Raw genomic sequence first — 21,083 nt, 5'->3', positions numbered from 1 at the left:
TGTTGCTGTTTTACGATAATATGGATGGACCTAGAAGGGATTATGCTAAGTGAAATAAGTCTAGGAAAGACAAATATCATATAATTTCACTTACACATGTAATCGAAAAAACAAATGAACAAACAAAACAGACTCATACAGAGAACAAACTAGTGGTTGCCAAAGGGAAGAGGGGTAGGGGAAGATGTGAAATAAGTGAAGGGGATTAAGAGGAACAAATTTCCAGTTATAAAATAAATAAGCCACGGGGTTGCAAAGTACAGCACAGGGATGTGGTCAATAATAATTCGTAGTAACTTTGAATGGTGACTGATGGTAACTACCACTTACAATGGTGATGACTTTGTATGTATATCAATGTCAAATCTCATACCAGAAACGAATACGTTGTATGTCAACTATACCTCAATTTTTAAAAACACCTATCCTGTATGATAACAGAAAACAGATAATAAAAAAAACTCTGGGTGCAATTAATTTACAGAATTATAGAGATTTCACTGTATCGCTATTTTGAGAAGCACGTGTAAAGGGTTGTTTTAAAAATATGTGGCATCCAAGGGTCAAGTCTCTCCTTTAATACTCAATTCACAAAATCACTTGCACTTTATTTTTTAAATAATAAATGTATTTTTATTGGTGTTCAATTTGCCAATATATAGAATAATACCCAGTGCTCATCTCATCAAGTCCCCCCCTCATTGCCGGTCACCCATTCACCCCCACCCCCGCCCTCCTCCCCTTCCACCACCCCTAGTTCGTTTCCCAGAGTTAAGAGTCTTTATGTTCTGTCTCCCTTTCTGATATTTCCCACACATTTCTTCTCCTTTCCCCTTTATTCCCTTTCACTATTATTTATATTCCCCAAATGAATGAGAACATATAATGTTTGTCCTTCTCTGATTGACTTACTTCACTCAGCATAATACCCTCCAGTTCCATCCATGTTGAAGCAAATGGTGGGTATTTGTCGTTTCTAATGGCTGAGGAATATTCCATTGTATACATAAACCACATCTTCTTTATCCATGCAACAAACTGATCATTTACTTAAAGTTTGAAAGTCTGGGACACCTGGGTGGCTCAGCGGTTGAGTGTCTGCCTTCGGCTTAGGGGGAGATCCCGGGGTCCTGGGATGGAGTCCCACATGGGGCTCCCTGTGTGGAGCCTGCTTCTCCCTCTGCCTCTCTCTGTGTGTCTGTCATGGATAAATAAGTAAAATCTTAAAAAAAGAGATTCAAAGTCAATTGAATTTAAATACTAAAAAATAAATATTCAAAGTCATACACCAAAGACTTGAGTGTATTTTGCCTCCTTTGCTACACTTCTCCTGGTATTTAAATGACCAGCCGGGACAGCCCGGTGGCTCAGCGGTTTAGCGCCGCCTTCAGCCCAGGGCGTGATCCTGGGGACCCGGGATCGAGTCCCACGTCGGGCTCCCTGCGTGGAGCCTGCTTCTCCCTCTGCCTGTGTCTCTGCTTCTCTCTCTCTTGAATAAATAAAATCCTTTAAAAAAATTCCTCGTTAAGGAGGGTCCGCCTCGTGTTGCGCCCTGGCTGTTACACTAGATGTTGGCAAGCTGAATTTCAATAGAAATAAATAAATTCAAGTCTGCGGAGCAGAGGCGGCGCCGCGCCCTCGGCGGGGAGGCAGGTACCGGCCGCGGGCCCCCCAGAGCAGCAGCCGGGCACGGACGTCTCCCTTCGCTCCTTCCATCGCACTTGCAGATTTTTTTTTTTTTTTTTTTTTTTTGGCGCTTGTAGATTTTTTTTTACCCGCCCTTCGGCCAAGTTTTCCTCCGCGGACCAGGGTGACACCCGCTCCCCCCCCCCCCCACGCACTTGGCCCAGGTGAGGCCTCGGGCTGACTTGGTAGGTGCTGGGCTGGCGGCGGGGTGGGGTGCGGGGCGGAGATTTCCGGGCATTCAGCAGGACCCGTTATCAAGGGCGACGTCCTTGCCAGCCCATTGTGACAGCCTTCCTCCGGGGCCACTCCAGGACGGACGGGCAGAGCGCGGCGTCAGCCTCCTCTGCGGCTGCTCGGCCGCTCGCCGCTCGCGGGGGCTTCTCCGACCGCCCGGCCCGGCCGGCCTCGGGGCAGGACGCCACCACCTTCGATCCTCGAGCCCCGCCGGCCCCGACTAAGCTCTAACCTTGCTGTTTTCACCTCCATCGGTGAGCCGGCGGTGCTAAGGAAAACGGAAATGACTGGCAGTGTTTATGGCAAAAGGGCCATTAAGTTAGTGGTGTGTGTGTGTGTGTGTGTGTGTGTGTGTGTGTGTGTTTTCTTTAAGGGAGCTGCTTGGGGAGAATGTGAAAATGATACTTGAAATCCCAGAAATGTCAAAGGGCAAGCATCCCCTCACTGGGACTCTGAAGTGTAATAGGAAACATTTCGTTTGCTCGCACAACCGCACCCCCCAAACAGCCTAGAGATGGACTTCAATAGCATCAGTGTTAGAAATTATTTCCAGACTTTCAATGTGAAAAATTAAGTAGCAGGGCAGGGACCAGTATATTTGCACCAGTCATACTTTCTTTTTTTTTTAAGATTTTATTTATTCATGATAGACATAGAGAGAGAGAGAGAGGCAGAGACACAGGCAGAGGGAGAAGCAGCCCCCCCCCCCGCAGGGAGCCCGCCGCGGAACTCGATCCCGGGACTCCAGGATTGCATCACGCCCTGAGCTGAAGGCAGGCGCTAAACCGCTGACCCACCCGGGGATCCCCTACTTGCTTTTTTTTAAAGATTTTATTTATTCACGAGAGACCTAGAGAGAGAGAGGCAGAGACAGGCAGAAGGAGAAGCAGGCTCCCCACGGGGAGCCGGATGCAGGACTTGATCCCAGGACACCGGGATCCCGACCTGAGCCAAAGGCAGACCTCAACCGCTGAGCCACCCAGGTGCCCCTGCAACAGTCATACTTAATACTTGAAACAACTCTCACTTCTGGTGAATACAGAGAATGAGTTTTAATTAAAAATAACAAAAACACGACCTCACAAACAGACAAAACTCTTGGCCTGGGGAGTAGGGGGAGACACCAGGGGAGAAGCCACTTGCTGGCATCTGGGCAACCCATGTGCAGCTAAGCTGCCCCCTACCCCCTCGCTGCTCACAGGAGGAGAAAAGGACTCACTTCTCTGCTTCAGAATTCCAAGGAAAACCAACACATGCGAGACATTGGTCAAGTCCCAGAGTCAACAAGAGCCAAAATTAAATGGCCATCATACTTCCTCAACAGAACAGGATAAAAATAATAACCGGCTTCTAGCTTTATCATGCCCACCCCCAGCGGAAAAAGTCCCAAGTTTCTGAGCTCACTTGCGAACAAAATGAATATGCTCCAAACCAGTATTTATAAAACTTGGAAACAGCTGACTCGGCCTAGTTGGCTTTTGTTTTTTCCTTTCATTGAGCTGCTCCGAGGTATAATTTCAATCGGCATACATAATTGCTTTTGTGAGTAAAGTCATTCCGACTCAAGTAAAGGAACTGAGTCAGTATCTTACAATATGCGTTTGATCGCCCACCTGCAAATGTTTGTCATCCACCAAGTGGGGGTGTCACAGGTTAGCAAGGGCACGGGGCTGGGAAGTGGTGGAGCTTGGATCTGTCATTCGGGCAGCCGCTGGGCCCCCACAGGAGTGGCCCCTGGTCAACTTTAGGGTTCACAGGTTAGGATGGCTAGTCAGAATAGAGAGTCTGTGCCCACACTCCAGGTATCTCTTCCTGTACATCAAGGCACTGTCTGCCCTACGCCTCATCTAGCCCTGTCCATGGTTGATGGGTATAAAATGGCCCCATGGTGGTGCTTGGGTGGCTCAGTCACTTGAGCACCCAACTCTTGGTTTCAGCTCAGGTCATGATCTCCAGGCCATGAAATCGAGGCCCACAGCGGGTTCCGTGCTCAGCATGGAGTCTGCTTGAGATTCTCTCTCCCTCTCCCTCTGCACACCCCCTCTCCCACACATTCATATTCTCTCTCTCTCTCTCTCTCTCTCAAATAATAAATCTTCAAAAGAAAATGGCACAAAGGCCAAGAGCAGGTTCATGTTGGCACAGGATGTCGGAGCAGGTAAATCAGCCTTTCCCTGGGCCCGTAGGACTGCCAGAGATTGCCATATTTAGGAGCATGACATGAGTTTTTCCTGAGCTCAAAACTATTTATTTCCCTCTGTTGAGAAATAAAAATAAAACAAAATAAATTTAAAAGGCATTCAATAATGGTGGGAATTTTGTTGTTCTTTGGGAGGGTGTGTTCATGTGTGTTTATTTTCAGCCCACAATCTCCTCTTTGCAAAACAGCCCCTTTTGCCATCCCTAGCTGGGGAAGGTGGGGGGGGGGGTGTGTGTGTGCAGAATACCCAGAAAGGCAACAAAAGGGTAACCTTTTTTATTGTTTGTAGAACCTGAAAACTGTATTACTTTATTATATCTGTGTTGGCGATGCCCTTTATTAGAGCAAGGAACAGTATCTGCTTTTATGGCTTCTAAAATCTGTATATTCAACATATGCCAGCTCTAGGCTATTTGAAAGGAAGTCCTATTTTTAAAACACTATCTTGCAGGGCACCTGGGTGGCTCAGTGGTTGAGCGCTGGCCTTTGGCTCAGGATGTGATTCCAGGGTCCTGGGATTGAGTCTCACATCGGGCTCCCTGCAGGAAGCCTGCGTCTCCCTCTGCTTATGTCTCTGCCTCTCTCTCTGTGTGTCTCTCATGAATAAATACATAAAGTCTTTAAAAAAATAAAAACTATCTTGATTTTAGTCTTTTTGGCTTAATATTCCCATAATCTCTCTGAAGCAGTGACAAGTCCTTTCCCATCAAGTCTGGTATCAGGCATGGGAAGAGTGACCTCAAAAGTTCTGGGGCCTTTTCCCCACTGCTTACCTGATCTGTTATATCAGAACTGCTTCCCTTAGCCTCCCAGGTTCGCGCTGGCGGCTGCTCCTAACTTCCCTCAGTGCCTCATCTTCACACAGAAGAACTCACGGTCTTGAACCCCTACCTGCTCTCCATACCTCACAAATGTTTCTGGCACCTTCTATTTCTGACTTTCAATTAGGCTGGCTTCTCTGCCTCCAGCCCCTGCTGGTTACCCTGACCAAATGACACTAATCACACAATATTAATCTCTTCAAGCTGGCCCTCTAGACGTTTGTGTCTCAGGCTAGATTTGAGACATCTTGCCACCAGGGCCCAGGGGCTGCCCTGCATCCTCACGGCTCACCCCGTGCCTTCCAGGGTTCCTTTTAACACTGGCCCGGGAGACTGAACAGAAAGGGCTTCCATTCCATGCACAAACACTTCCATTCCATGTGCAAAAACACATCTGCCTCAATGCCTGTTTCCAGAATGTCGCTCTACGGCAAAGCTCCCAGCCACTCACACTGACTTTCAGGGGGAGGGCAGTCTGCTCACTCTGAACAAGGTCATCCTTGATGGCCATCCTTGACGTCAACCGTGGTGGCCATCCTTTACCTCCTCTTAACCCCTGAACTGACAAATATCCGCTATGGGCCAATGCTCCAATTTCTCCCCTGCATCCAGCATGATGGTCTTGCACACGAACAGGGCCAGCTGCAGATGTCACACCCGGACGCTGGCGAGGTGCCTGCAGGCTGTGGGGGGAGTGTGTGTGGGGGGTGCAAGGCTGAAGGGTTCCAACTCTCATGAAGACATCACTGAGCTCTGCGACTTCTCTCCAATTGAAACTGCTTCCTGTTCAGCTCCCAAACGGCTCGCCACTTCCCTGCGTTCTTGAACTTGGGCCAGGGCTATTTCTTGGTCCTTACTGTTCTTAATTGTCTACTGCACTTAGGCAGAAAGGTTTCTTTGAATGGAGCCAACTCCTTCCGTTCCACCGCGGGGTAAGAAGATGAGGAGCCCGGAGACCTCCCGAAGAGGTTCGCTTCTAAGTCGCCTCATTCAACTGGAACAGCAGGCCCAGAAAGGCGAGACCGGTTTAGCTTTTGGAGTTTCTGGGCTGTTCATGCGGAGGGCGGCCTGAGAAAAGGCAGACTGAGGAATTTTAAGCCAGCTACTTATAAATATTTTTTAAAAGCATCACTCGGACTATTTATACTACATTTGTATTCATGGGAAGAAAATCTTTACCCAGGCTAAAAAAAACCCTCTTTGAAAACCCTCTGAATCCTGTCTCGGCAACTGCAAACGGGCGCTCCTGCCCTACACCCACCGCCCCCCTGCCCCAGACTACAAAGGGGGCTCTCAGGAGCACAAAGAAAATGTCAGAAGGTTTAAGCTTTATTTAAAATCAGCCAAATCTCCCCAGCGCTAGTGTCAAGTCAACAGGCACTACCCCCTGCCCCGGGACCAGAAGGCATCCTAACACGGAGCTCGCTAAGCCTGCCCTCACCCATCAGCGCGGTTTTATTAAAAAAAAACGAGCATTTTTATTTCAAAGTGTATCCGGTCCTTCAAAAGGATCACAGGAATGACGCCTGCCAAATACAAGGGGCCTGCAGGAGGGCTTAAGCAGGCGATTTCGTCTGGTCACCATGACACCAAGGTGTAGGCAATCATTCACCCTCTGAGATGCCCCGTAGCGTCAGAGAAAGCCGGGGTTTGGGGAGGAAGCATTTTTCCATCCACCACGCCAGCCAAAATGAAAAAAATTCAGTAAAATGCACATTGGTGAAAGTCTGGCAAACAGGACACTCCCAGGAACAGCTGGTTGGGAGTGAACACTGGGGCCAACTTTGAAGAACTCTACCTCTCAAAATGCAAAACGTGTACACCCTTTGCTACATAAGACCACCCTGCTGGAGATGTTTTTCTAAGAGATCTACTTGCGTGTATGCACATGACACCATTAAAAATGTAGCAATGAGGGATCCCTGGGTGGCGCAGCGGTTTGGCGCCTGCCTTTGGCCCAGGGCGCGATCCTGGAGACCCAGGATCGAATCCCACGTCGGGCTCCTGGTGCATGGAGCCTGCTTCTCCCTCTGCCTGTGTCTCTGCCTCTCTCTCTCTGTGACTATCATAAATAATAATAAAAAAAAATGTAGCAATGAAATGCTGGGACTAGAAACTAGTGAAATGTTACATACTCCTATAGTGTTTTCCTAGGTTTCATTATTTTATTTCTGTAATCTTTATTTGTTTTAAACCAAGTACATTTTATTTCATTTATACTTTTCAGAAGGGAGAGGGAAAGGAGAGAGGGGGGAGAGGGAGAATATCAAGCAGACTCCCCACTGAGCACAGAGCTGGACAGGGGGGCTCGATCTCACAACCCGAGATTGAGATCATGACCTGAGCCGAAATCAAGAGGCAAATGCCTAACTGACTGAGCCACCCAGGCTCCCCTATTCTGTAACCTTCAGATCATACCTCATAAATAAGATTTTGTCACAACTGGATTTAGTGGAAGCAGAGGCATCAAGTCCACGCTTCTGAAACATAAAAAAGGCAAGGGAACAGTGCCTTAGAAAAAGTTATTCGTGGGATGCCTGGGTGGCTCAGCAGTTGAGCATCTGCCTTTGGCTCAGGGCATGATCCCGGGGTCCCAGCATCGAGTCCCACATTGGGGTTCCTGCATGGAGCCTGCTTCTCCCTCTGCCTGGGTCTCTGACACACACATTCTCTCTCTCTCTCTTTCATGAATAAATAAGTAAAATCTTGGAAAAAAAAGGTTATTCATAAAAGATCACCAGAAAAACCCCTAAACAAAAGCTAAATAATTCATTAAGTTCAATATGAATAGGTACAGATTTAGTACAGTGAGCTAGCATTAGGTTTCTTGCTTAAGCCCATAAATCTTTCCCTAAACACTACTGATCCTCTAAAGGATAAATGCATGAACTTAGCAGTACTTTAGACACTGCTAGCTGCTGGAACATTCCACAGAAAAATGGAAAATAATTTTGTAAGAACATGATGGCAACAGTCAGCAGCCAGTATTCTCACTTTCAAATTATCAAAAAGCATATACAATTTTAGTTTAGGAAAAGTCAACATTTAGAAAAAAATTTAGAATGAAAAGCAACCTCCCCTCCCCTCTTTAATGAGCACATAGACACTGAAAAAGTTCCCAAAAATCTAACTAAATAGTTTACGGAAAGAAACATATGCCCTTATAGTTATTAAATGCAGTCCGTATGGAGACTCTTCAGACACAGGTGCTACCCACCCTGGGCTGGTGGCAGGAGCCTGTGGGGATGGGACGGAAACAGCAACACGTTCCCTGGGTGTGAGCTCTCCGGCACCTGACCCAGTTCAAGTACTTGTTCAAAAGAGGGATTCAGGGATCCCTGGGTGGTGCAGCGGTTTGGCGCCTGCCTTTGGCCCAGGGCGCGATCCTGGAGACCCGGGATCGAATCCCACGTCGGGCTCCCGGTGCATGGAGCCTGCTTCTCCCTCTGCCTATGTCTCTGCCTTGTCTCTGCCTCTCTCTCTCTCTCTGTATGACTATCATAAATAAATAATTAAAAAAAAACAAAAGAGGGATTCAGAATCTGGAACTTGTGAATTCCCTTCACCATCTTCTTCAAAGCCACGTTTTTTATAATCTCATCGTAGCTATCATGTTTCTGGACTTGAGTAGGTGGTAACAGAAATCCATTACGGCCAAGCACCACTACTGCCCACAAATGGTGGGAATGTAAACTGGTGCAGCCACCATGGAAAACTGAGCAGAGGTTCCTCTAAAAATTAAAAATAGAACTGCCATGTGATCCAGGAACTCCACTTCTGGGTATTTACCCAAAGGAAACAAAAACACTAACTCAAAACAATATCTGCACCCCCATGTTCACTGCAGCATTATTTACAATAGCCAAGACACGCATGGCATCCACCTAAGTGTCCATCAATGGCTGAATGGATGGAGTATCATTCAGCCATAAACCAAAAGGGAATCTTGTCACTTGTGAGAGTATGGATGGACCTGGAGGACACTATGCTCATAAAATAAGCCAGAAAAAGACAAATACTGTATGGTCTTCATTACATGTGGAACCTAAAAAACAAACTCATGGAGAGAACAGGCTGGTAGTTGCCAGAGCCAAGTGGCAGGGGGTGGGCGAAATGGGTGAAGGGGGTCAAAAGGTACAAACTTCCAGGTATAAAATAAACAATTCACGGAGATGTAGTGTACAACACAGTGACCGTAGGTAATAATACTGTATGGCATATTTCAAGGTTGGTAAGAGAGAAGATCTTTAAAGTTCTCATTGAAAGGAAAAGCAGGGGATCCCTGGGTGGCGCAGCGGCTTAGCGCCTGTCTTTGGCCCAGGGCGCGATCCTGGAGACCCAGGATCGAATCCCATGTCGGGCTCCCGGTGCATGGAGCCTGCTTCTCCCTCTGCCTATGTCTCTGCCTCTCTCTCTCTCTCTCTCTCTCTCTCTCTCTCTCTGTGACTATCATAAATAAATAAATAATTAAAAAAAAAGAAAGGAAAAGCAGGTAACTACAAGTGGTGATGGATGTTAATTAGACTGTGATCATTTCACCATATACACAAGTATGGAATCACTATGCTGTACACCTGAAACTAATACAATGTTATATGTCAATTATATCTCAGTTAAAAAAATTAAGATTTTTATTTATTTATTTGACAGAGAGAGAGAGTGCACAAGCAGGGCAAGCGGCAGGCAGAGGGAGTGGGAGAAGCAGACTCCCCACTGAGCAGGGAGCCAGATGTTGGACACAATCCCAGGATCCTGGGATCATGACCTGAGCCGAAGGCACATGCTTAACCGACTGAGCCAGCCAGGTGCCCCTCAATTAAAAATTTTAAGTAATTAAAATCTAAAAGATTTATAGCTACCCCCAGAAAGGCAAAATATGTTTGAATTTGCAGAAAGTGTTTCTAGACAAATATCACAAGAAATGTATTTCTTCTAGGAAATGCATGTGGTTGCTTCTAGAAAGTTAAGACTGGAGGTTATTTTATATCCCTCTGTAACTGTTAATCTCTTTTTCCACCATGTGCTTGTGTTATCTCTAAAAAAAGTTTTGGGTGTCAGTTTCAAAATAGAGAGCACCTGATTTCAATCCTCTGGCTGTGTTATTCTGGACAATTACCCAACCTCTCTGGGTCTGTTTTGCCATCCCAAAACAGGGATGCTATGTACCTCATAAAGCTGAGATGAGGACTAACTCCACACAACACTCATGAAGCAAGTAACACAGTGCACAAAACAGGCATGCAATAAACATCACCTTCCCTTAGCTCGAGAAACCCTGGAAATCCTCTTAACCTTCGTTCCTACTGGCAAGAACACTAAAGCCAAAAAGGTTTAGGGACTTGCCCAAGGTCAATCAAGAAGCAACCAGGAGAGCCAAGCCCTAAAAGCCTGGGTTCCTGAACCCTCACATAAAAATCAATTCCATATGCGCTAAGGAATGACTCTGTAACTACTGTGTGGCCATGCCTCCACTTTGGTAGGGCCAGCCTCCTCCCCTGCCTCACTCACCAGACTTGAGGAGTCTTGATTTTTCCCTAAACACCAACTCCACCATCAACTGAGGGGGTCCTACCTGGGAAGACAGCCCCACAGGGGAGCTCCAAGAATGTCTTGATCAAAGGCAGCACTAACCTCATAAGGGAATAATAAGGATTTTAATATGGATGTGTTTTTTAAAAATCTGCTCTATCTCATTATGTGGCTCTGCCACTCAGGTATCTATGTGTACTCCACCCCCATACACACACCTCATCCTAATTTCCAGCCCTCTGGCTTGAATACAGCACCAGATTGGATTTAGGATTGGAAGTTTTTGTTTTTTTAAAGATTTATTTATTTATTTATTTATTTATTTATTTATTTATTTATTTATTTATTTATTTAATGAGAGAAAGAGAGCATGAGCAGGGCGGGAGGCAGAGGGAGAAGGAGAAGCAGACCCCCGCTGAGCAGGGAGCCCTATTCGGGGCTCAATCTCAGGACCCCAGGATCATGACCTGAGCTGAAGGCAGGTGCTTAACTGACTGAGCCACCCGGCACCCCTGATAGGGAATTTAAATGGATTTTGTTGAATGAGAAATTCTATGGGGGGGGGACAATGTTTAATGAATGCCTATTTAAGCAAGAGATCTCCTTCAGGTGACATTTATACATAAGCTGGGGCTTAGTATCCTGATTAAGATAGAATGACTTTGAGAATACTTGGGGATTTGGTGGTAGCTGGTCATTTCTTTTTCTGCTTCGGATGGCTTCCTTAGAGAAAGCTTTCTGAACGTTGGATTATTAGTTTACAGTGCACTTACCTCCTTCCCTAGATTCGTTCAAAGGATTCATTTATCTTGTCAAGAACAAAGACCAAGGTGTCTTAAATACCTACCAGAATGAAATCTTGGGGCCTCCTCAGGATAGAGGTCAAGGAGAGACATGCTGAAAGGGACAGGACAGCACATTTAACTGTTTGGAATAGTAGTGGATGGTGTGTACAATGATGGATTATTAGGTTCTAAGAAGCTAGGGATAACAAAGCATTTAAAAGAATGTGAGAGGGTGATAAATGGAGCTGTGAATCCCTGAAGACGTTTTTCCCTTTCCATATGAACGCCCTCCAGCTGCTTGGAGCCTCATGGCTCCAAGTTCCTTGACATAAATTTCGATGGCCCTCCAGCCCCCATCCGGATCTTGTTCCAGTGGCAACAGCCCCACCCAGACGATGAACCAGGACCGGTCCAGGCCACGGTTCTCAACTTTGGCTGTCCAGCTCCATCACCCGGGGTGCTTTCAGAATACCCCAATGCCTGGGCCCCACCCCAGATCAGTGAAGTCAGAATCCCTGGGAATGGAACTCAGGTACTGACATTATGGCTGAGAACCAGGGATCTAAGCCAATCAGGACAAGCCCGTTTTCCCTGTTGCCACTTACTGGGCCAGTGAGGGCCACTGTGACCAAGTGCTAGCCAGTGAGAAATAAAAGGATGTCGACTGTGGTGGGGGGGGGGTGGTTCTGGGAAGTTTTTATTACCAGATGGAAGGAGAGACACACGAGGGAACTCCTCCACCCCTTCCTTACTAGCCAGCTAGCTTCCTTCCTGCCTGCCTCTTAACAACCCTGCATAGTTGTGAGGAAGTGATGCTCGTTGCTGAGGCTACTATCTTGTGACAGCCAGAGAAGCTGGTGACTGAAAGCCAAGAGGGTGGAAGGGATAGAAAGGGCCTGAGTCCTTGATGACTTGGTTCAGGGTGCTGTGGTCCCCATGCAGCCCTGCAAAACAGTGTCCTGACTCCCTCCCTGCCAAATCCTGGCTGTCAGCTATGGACCTTCCAGAAGTTGCCCAGGTTAATGAGTGTGTAGCCCTCTTCCCTTCGCTGCTGAGCTAGGGGTACCACCAGCTAGACCCCCAAGGCCTGACCTTAACTGCCACCTGCCTGTGCTCACTGACCTGTCCTACATTTTTCTTTAAGCTCTTCTTTCCAGCTTCTCTCTAACTCAGGCGAACCATAGCGACTGCCCTGGCAAGACCTCCAGCCAGCCCAGGCCGCCCTGGCCAGTTTGAGCACACGCGCGCGCGCGCACACACACACACACACAAACACACGCGCGCGCCCCCCATCCCCCACTCCGCTCGCACCTGCGCCGCCGATGGACGTCTGGAAGGAGGGGCCGGGAACCGCCGCCCACTACCTCTACTTCATTGTAACACTCAAACCTCCGCCCAAGGAGAAGCCCAAGCCACCTTCACGTAACATACAAAGCAGGGACCCGCAGATTTCCTTCAGGCGCATGCGCGGCCTCCTGCCTGCCGCTGCAGGTGATGACAAGGCTCCCCTATCTAAAGATTCATCCTAAGCTAACTAACTAAAAGGAACCCGTTCACCCTTGCTCGGGGACTCAGGGCTTTGGAAGTTACTCCCCCCCCCCCGTGATCTCCTTATTCGACGCAAATAGAATTTCCTTTGTGCAACAACTCCACCGGGCGTATCTGTGACTCACCACGGAGCAAACTTTCCACGGTGCAGTTAACAGGGGTTTGCGATGAGGCCCGGGGTTGCGGGGCGGGGGGGGGGGGGGTAGATCGGCTGTAGAGTCACCCGCTTTTCCTGTAGAGGTGCTGTAGGCAGCTCGGGGATATTTTATTGATTTGTTCAGTTTGCTAGAGCCTATTGATAATAAAGCTAAGTGTGGGGTAGCCCGGGTGGCTCAGCGGTTTGGTGCCGCCTTCGGCCCACGGTGTGATCCTGGAGTCCCCGGATGGAGTCCCGTCGGGCTCCCTGCATGGAACCTGCTTCTCCCTCTGCCTGTGTCTCTGCCTCTCTCTCTCTCTCTCTCTCTCTCTCTCTCTCTCTCTCATAAATAAATAATAAAATCTTTCAAACAAACAAATAAATAAATAAATAAAGCTAAGGGTGTTTCCCACCCCACCCCAGCCTATCGTCTTAGCCTAGCTGAGGTGCTAAAGGTGCTGCCAGGGGACCCTAAGGGGGGCCAGGTAAGGGGAAATTCTGAGCTGGGGGGGCGGCGGTGAGGAGTCTAACACCAATGCTGCTCCCCCCTCCCCAGTCCAAGTGACTTTGGGCAGGTTACTTGAATCCTCTGAGTCCCGGATTCCTCATCTGTAAAACTGATAATGGGTGACAGTAATGACACACGTACAATGCCTAACTCCATGCATGGCACAAGAGGATCCAACCCCTTCCCCAGGGGAGACAGATTTTTTGGAAGGTCATCAGTGGGTCAATAACGTCATCTTTCCAGGAATCAGGAACACCCACATTTTAACAAATCCACTGGTTGGTGGTGACATGGTAAGTGCCTAATAATTCCAGCAGAAGTGTGGGAAGAAGGGCTTGGTCACGAAAGTATCGGAAGAGCCTAGAGCTTGCTCCGAGAAGTCCCTGCAGCCCTGCAAAGGAAGCCTCAGTGGCCTTCCGAGCAGCGGCATCAGTGTCTTGCCCCATAGTCACTGTCACCCACACAGATTCTAACTTCCTAGAGATGCAGATTATACCCTCTCTCCTCCTCTCTATCCTCTTTCTTACCTCGCTCCCATCAGAGCTCAATAAATGTTAGTAAAAATGAAAACAATAAAGGTTTCTGGGAGATCTGCAGTTCTTAACGCCAGAAAAATGCTGCCCAATTCGCCCTGAGAGGCTTTTCCTCAAGCCTGGGAGGGAGGGTGAGGGGCCATTATGTTACTTACATCTGCAAAAACAGGATTAGCAGATGAAAGGATGTTTTTGTTAAGATGTGACAGTCACCCTGTGCCTTTACCTTCCTTTGCTCTGGAAATCAGGAAAGAACACAGACTTCCTAGCAATTACCCAAACTGGCCAAGAAAACCACTCGATACTTGATTACTGGGAGAAAAAGCAGTCAGCTTCCGAAAGCACTCAGCAACCCTGGTCTATTAAACAACAACAAAAATCCATCTTCGTTAACAACTTCAACTTTGTCCTCTGAGCTTCATCCCAGGGGAATACCGAATTACACTAAAAAATAATGAATGGAAACTTAAGTCACTTCCGCCCACCCAGCCGAGCTTTTCCTCCTCCTCTGGCAGCGCAGTGCAGAAGGCTGCCCCCTTCCAAGTCAAATAGTTTGGGTTAACGCGTTCCCATACCACTAACTAGACTGCTAAGGTCACCATCATGCAGAACAAACTCCTTCCTCAGCCCAACAACGGCGCGGCCAGACACTGACCACATGCCGGGGTCACACGCCCCCGCCTTAGCATCTTAGGATGCACGCTTTATAAAAGAGACAGAACACAAAAAATTGGGGAAGGAGGAGGTCTTTGCACAGCCGAGGCTGCTACTTACTGCCCCTGTAAGGTTCCATCTCTCAAAGGGATTGGGGCTGAGTGCAGAACGCCCAGCCCTAAGGTCTGGCCAGCACTGGAGGAAGCTGATTAGGCAGCTTTTGTGACCTGATGTGGATGGGATATGGTCAAATATCCTGCAAACGCCAGCCGCGCAAGGGGGTGAGGGGCGGGGAGGGGGGCAGGGAGATGCTCCACGAGCCAAGGGAAAGCCAAGTCCACTCTGCGGCGATACCACGGCAGGAGACACACACACGTGCAAAAACTGTTGCAAGAGAGGCCTGTCTACACCTGTATGCCTGGTCACTTAGGAGAGACCCGGAGCGGCGCTCTAGAGAGACGGGGGCAGAGAAGCAGGGAACAGATTACGGGTAGGGAGGAGAGTCGCTAACTTTGCACCAAACCCTGCTTCGGGCTTTCCCCGTGCCTGCAAACACTGCTGCAAAGTTTCCCCACAGGAACAGATCGGTGTCAAGATAAAGTCGATCAGCTTCGAAATGGTCCCGGAAATCAGTTATCTTTCATGTCAATTTCCAGTCTCAAGTTCCATTATAGCTGTTTCAAACCTTCTCTACTCTCCTCAGACCTCTTCCCTCCTCTCCACCCCTCTTCTCTCTCCCTCTCCTTGCCCCAATCCCAACAGGTGACAGACCTTAACGCCTACTTCACGGAGGGACCTGGGAGTGCGGACACCTGGGTGCCGCCCCAGGCAAACTTAACCCCTCTCAGGGCCCTGCCCTGGGGAGGGGGCAGCTGGCTAAGCTGGAGATCCCGACGACTCTCTTCCAAATTCTACCAGCGGCGCTTTCCCACCCGCTCGGACCTATTCAGACGGGGTGAGATCTGGGACGGCATCCACCCCACACACACACTTCCCCCTGCAGGCTGGTCTGAGCTCCCCCAAAACCCTTCCCTGCCCCCGTCCCGCCCGGGGCCACCTTACCCGGCTCCGTCCCGGGGGCGCGGTGCGGGGGGGCTACGTGGCGCCGTCCACCTCGGCCTCAGGCGGCTTCTCCTCATCCGCGGGCGGCTCCAGGTCGCCCTCCTCTCCGCTGCGAGGGTAGGCCAGCAGACGCATGGCTGGAGCGCAGGCCGCCTCCACCTGGCGCACCTGCTCTCGGCTCAGGCGCTCGCGCCAGGCGTGCACCGCCTCGCGGGCGTCGCGCGCCGACAGGTGGAAGGGTCGGTCGGCGCCGTAGGCCGCGCCCCGCGTCATGTTGAGCGCGAAGGCGTCGAGCGCGGCGAGCGCGCGCAGCCCGGAGAAGCGCAGCAGGCGGCGCAGCTGGGTGCGCGGCTGCCGCACCAGGTCCTCGTAGCGCAGCCTCAGGTAGCGGCGCCGCAGCCAGGCGGGCGCGCCGCGCGCGAACAGCAGGTCGCGCAGCCAGGCTTCGCAGATCACCTCGAGCGCGCCGGTCAGGAAGAAGTCGGCGCGTGGGGCGGCGGGCAGGGCGCGGGCCTGGGCCCCGGGCCGAGCGCCCACGCCGTGCGCCAGCAGCACGCGGTGGAAGCGGTCGCCCCGCTGGCGGGTGCGCAGCACTTGGATGCTCTCGCGCAGCAGCCCCTGCCGGGACTTGAGGCGTGAGTTGTGCACGGCCCGCGGGTCGCGGAAAAGTTGCACCACCTTCAGGTTGAGGCCGGGGTCACGCAACAGAGGCACCAGCACGCCCAGGTCGAGGAGGCGCACGTCCTTGATGACCACCACCGGATACTTGCGGCACTCGGCCTCCAGGGCGCGTAGAGCCACGGGCGGGCAGCTGCGCTCGCAGGCTGCATCTTCGACGAGGCCGACCTCAGCGCGGGCACGGGGTGCGCCGGGGCACAGCGGCGGCGAGCAGATGACCTTGTTGGTCCGCCAGCGAAAGAGCGCGGCCGTGGTGAGATTGGCTGCGCCCGGGGCGCGCGCGGCGGGGTCCCCCGGTGGCGCGTACAGCCGCAGCACCGAGAAGTCGCAGCGGAAGAGCGAGCGCAACATGTCGCGCAGCGCGCCCTGCAGGCTCTCAGCGTCGCCCGGATACAGCGCTTGCCATAGGTGCCACATGGGCTCGTACAAGTAGAAAACGTCCGGGTGCTGGTTAAAGAGCTCGCCCAGGAACGACGAGCCGGTGCGCCAGGTGGCATGCACATAAATGTGCTGCTTCTCGCGGGACAGCGCCTCCCCAACGGCGCCACTGAGGTTACCCAGGGCCCCGGGGGATTGGCCCGCGCCCCCCTCCGCAGCCGGCCGCGCCTCCCCGCCCTGCTCTCGCTCTCCCGCCGCCGCAGCCTCCAAGCTCCACACTCCCAGGCTGCGCTGCACGCCCGGGCAGTGCCCGGCGCCCTTGTCGCCGTCGCGGCCGCCGTCCAGTACGGAGGGGATGAGCAGCAGCACCAGCGTGTACAGCACCAACAGCAGCGCAAACTTGCAGTACTCCCGGCGCCGCCGCCGCCGGCTCTTCATCGTTCACCGAGCCCCCCACCCTCCGAGCGGGTGGGGCGCCCGTCCTCTCCCCTTCCTCCGAAATCCCGTCCGAGCCCGCTCCTCCGGCCTCCTCGGGCCCCACTGCGCCGGGGGGATGGGGAGCGGAGCGACCGGGCCCGTGCATCCACAACGGAGAACTTAGGAGACGGTGGTGCTGGCGGCGGCGCCCCTGCCCTCTCTCTCGGCCCCGCCGCTGGGTAGCCGCCTATTGGCTGCTTTGGCGGCCGCCCGCCCCGCCTTCGAGCTCGCCGCTCCTCCCCGCGTCTTTACCCGCCCGGGATCGCTCACGGCCCTGCCAGATCTGGGCGTGGTTGCGGCGGGGTGCGGATGATGGTTGGGGCGCACCGAGCCAGACCCCACCTTTCCCCAGCCGCTCCGTAGTGCAGTCAAGTCTTCATGAATTGACTTCAGGGCAGGGAGGGGCTCGTGTGTACAGAATGTACCCAGTGACGGGACTTGGACCCCACCCGGAGAACTCCGCCGCCTCCCCTGTTTTATGTCCCCTGCCTGGTCAGCTCTGCTCTTGGCAGACGCGCCTCGGTACTGTCGAGAGCGGGGCTCCTGGTCGCTATCCACATCCAGCGCCCCCGTCAGCCCCAGGGTGGGTGTTACAGAGGTCTGGATGCGACAACTTCTCCCCTGGGATAAAGATACTCGATTGCACATTGCGCGGTGGGCGGGAGGAATTGGAGGCGCTAACTCCTTCGCGCAACGCAATTAATCGTTAAGGTGTAGCCTTTGTCAACTTGCTTTGAATTTATTTACTCATGAGAGACACACAGAGAGAGGCAGAGACATAGGCAGAGGGAGAAGCAGGCTTCCTGCGAGGGGCCTGATGTGGGACTTGATCCCAAGACCCCGGGATCACAGTCTGAGCCAAGGGCAGATGCTCAACCGCTGAGCTACCCAGGCATCCGGTGAACTTTTAAATGGTGTGTTCCTTAAGGGGTTGACCGCTGAGGGCTAAGCACATTTCTAGACCCTCTGAAGATCGGTTTACTCACTTGTAAAATGCAGATAATCTTTAGCATCTCTGTATCTCCTGTCGTTGTGAGATTTGGGTGTCATTTGTGACCACCGCGTAATCTAGCCTGTTCTGACACCTGAGCAAAAGACATTTACGGAGCTAGAACGATAGGATGTGGACTTCCTCGGGGAGCTCAGTGTTTAAAAGGACGCATAAGCAGGACTATGCAATGAATGATGGATGAAAAAGTGACAGTAAGTCCAAGAGGCAGAGTGAGCCTAAAGTTCCCTAAATCCAAAAGAGAACTAAAAGGGATCATTTTTGCTCTATTTCAGTAGGATAATGAACACCTCCTTGGAGGAAGGTGTTGTAAGGTTAATGGAAGATAGAAAGCAAATCTAGGGATCCCTGGGTGGCGCAGCGGTTTGGCGCCTGCCTTTGGCCCAGGGCGCGATCCTGGAGGCCCGGGATCGAGTCCCACAGTCGGGGTCCCGGTGCATGGAGCCTGCTTCTCCCTCTGCCTGTGTCTCTGCCTCTCTCTCTCTCTCTCTGTGACTATCATAAATAAAAAAAAATAAAAATAAAAAAATAAAGCAAATCTACTCATCTCCACCAGGGGAAGGTGTTCACTTTGGAAAAGTGGGAACATCTCCACAAAGATCTCTAGCCTTTTTTAAAAGATTTATTTATTTTTGCGGGGGTGGGGAGAGGGAGAGAGCATGAGCACCAGTGGGGGGGAGAGGCAGAGGGAGAAGCAGACTCCCCACTGAGCAGGGAGCTGGGTGTGGGGCTTGATCTCAGACCCTGGGATCATGACCTGAGCTGAAAGCAGATGCTTAATGTACTGAGCCACTCAGGTGCCCAATCTCTGGCCTTTTAATCAGAGAAACCACTCCACATCTGAAATCGCTAGCTGAAGCATCCTTCCATCCGTCCACAAGTCCTGGCCTTTCGGCCATTTGTTCAAATCTTCTCTACCCTCCATCCTCATTGACTGGTACCTCCACTTTATTCCCATTTTTTTCTATTTGGCTAAGAGACCCCAGACCGTTATTTTAATAACACTTCTGCCAATAATCTAAACTCTCTGTCTTTTCATTTACTCATTTAGCAACATCACCCTGTTAAACCCTGCTTTGGGCTCTCTCTCTACCTGCAAACACAGTTGTAGGTCCTCCACAGGACAGATGGAGTTAAAATCATCAACCTCAAATGGTCCCTAAAGTCCTACACTTTCCATGTCAACTCCCAGTTTCAGATTCTATTATGACTATTTCAGACCTGCTCTGCTCTCCTCAGACCTCTGATACCCCCTCTGCACCCCCCTCCCTGGTTTCAGCAGATGAACTTACCTCCTACTTCATAGAGAAAATGAAACTCTTAGGCAAGCTCTCACTTTCCGCTATCTGAGCCATACATCCACTTACCTCTGTACCCATCATTTCCCTTGTGGCAGGGATATTATTTTCCAATATGAAGCTGTCACTTTTTCTCCTTCCCTGTGTTTTTACTTTTTTCCTTCCTCTCCTCTTGTAAACAGGTAGATGGCTCTCTGCTCACCTGAAGGGAGGAATGTGGCTGAGCAGAATGCAAAAAAGTCGCTGGTGTTTCTTTCCAAAAGCTAAAACTCCAGTCGCAGAGGGTGTGGTCGGTTTTTTAAATAACCACAAAATTTTCCCCTTCTCTCTCCTCACCCTTTGGCAGTGCCTACTCACACGGACTCTGGGATGGCCTTGTGACTTGCGTTGGCCAATGGGACAGTAATAAACATGACACAAGCAGGGGCTTGAAAAATGTTTTCACCATGGGGAAGAGCCCCCCCAGCTGCTCTTGGGAACCCTGAGATCACCAGTTGAAGAAGCCTGGGCTAGCCACGTGGCTTGGAGAATAGGCTGTGCTAGCTGAGGCACCTAGACCAAACAGCCTGCAAACTGCCAGACAGATGAGAGAGGATAGCCCAGACAGGTGTTTCCTAAACTTTAAGGCATCCATAAACCATCCGGGGATCTTGTGAAAATGGGGAAACAGGTCCATTAGGCCTGGTGTGGGGCCAGAGAACCTACATCCCTAATAGGCTCCTGGGTGCTGCTGCTCTGAGGACCACACTTTGAGTAGGAGGACGCTCCATTCTCCAGCTCCAGTCGAGTTGACCCAGAAGACCCACCTAGCTGACCCACAGAATTGTGAGAAATAATAGATGTGCATATTGTAAGATACTAGGCTTGGGGTCTATCTGAGCTCTTCCTCGTGGCAATGGTTCAGGGAAGAGCAGATCTCAAGGAGTGGCTCAGGTGCTGTGTGGACCAAAACCCAATGATCCTAAGATCCCAGATCTATGGCACACCCCTATTTGTAGAGAAACCCTAGGAATTACCAAGGCAAACTGCCAGCCCAGCAAAAAGCTCAATCAGAAATAAAGTTGTTTTCAGAGAGGTCCAGGCTTCCAGTTACAGAATGAATCAGTCATGGGGATGAAAGGCACAGCCCCAGGAATCAAATGGTACTGTGGTAGCATTGTATGGTGGCAGATGGCAGCTACCCTTGTGGGGAGCAGAGGGTAATGTAAGCGTTGTCAATCACTGTGTCATACACCTGAAACTAACATTGTGCAACTATACTTCAATTAAAGAAAAAAAGTTGTTTTCTGTAAGCTGATTTCTTTTTTTAAAAAAAGATATTATTTATTTATTTGAGAAAGGGAGAACACGAGCAGGGGGAGGGGCAGAGGGAGAGACAGACTCCCTGCTGAGCCGGGTGCCCTGATCCCAGGATCGGGATCATGACCTGAGCCACCCAGGCGCCCCTGTAAAGTGATTTCTATCACACCTAATCGAGTGGACCTGCTTCCAACGCTTTCTCTCTGGTACAATAGAGTATGTCCCAGCACCTGCTATCAGTCACCACT

The 21,083-nt window shown here is 50.7% G+C and overlaps 1 protein-coding gene across 2 annotated transcripts in view; it reads right to left on the bottom strand.

Moving 5' to 3' along the window:
- CHST7 (carbohydrate sulfotransferase 7) overlaps positions 1-17,385 on the bottom strand; it is a 29,282-nt gene extending 11,897 nt beyond the window's left edge. Inside the window, exons 1-2 of one of the 2 annotated variants that reach the window (XM_055337729.1) lie at positions 15,697-17,385; positions 10,862-11,367 (exon numbers count right to left, since the gene is read on the bottom strand). In XM_055337729.1, the coding sequence (XP_055193704.1) occupies positions 15,730-17,190 (1,461 nt within the window). In that variant the 5' untranslated portion in view covers positions 17,191-17,385 and the 3' untranslated portion in view covers positions 10,862-11,367; positions 15,697-15,729. Of the gene's footprint in view, positions 1-10,861; positions 11,368-15,696 lie in introns of those variants that run through there. The other variant, XM_055337728.1, reaches the window with a different exon arrangement.
- Positions 17,386-21,083: the final 3,698 nt, after the last annotated feature.

Source organism: Nyctereutes procyonoides, unplaced genomic scaffold, assembly GCF_905146905.1.
Source record: "Nyctereutes procyonoides isolate TBG_1078 unplaced genomic scaffold, NYPRO_anot_genome, whole genome shotgun sequence".
NCBI classification, from domain to species: Eukaryota; Metazoa; Chordata; class Mammalia; order Carnivora; family Canidae; genus Nyctereutes; species Nyctereutes procyonoides.
Note: the sequence above shows the minus strand (reverse complement) of the source record. Positions and strands in the feature narration are given on the sequence as shown.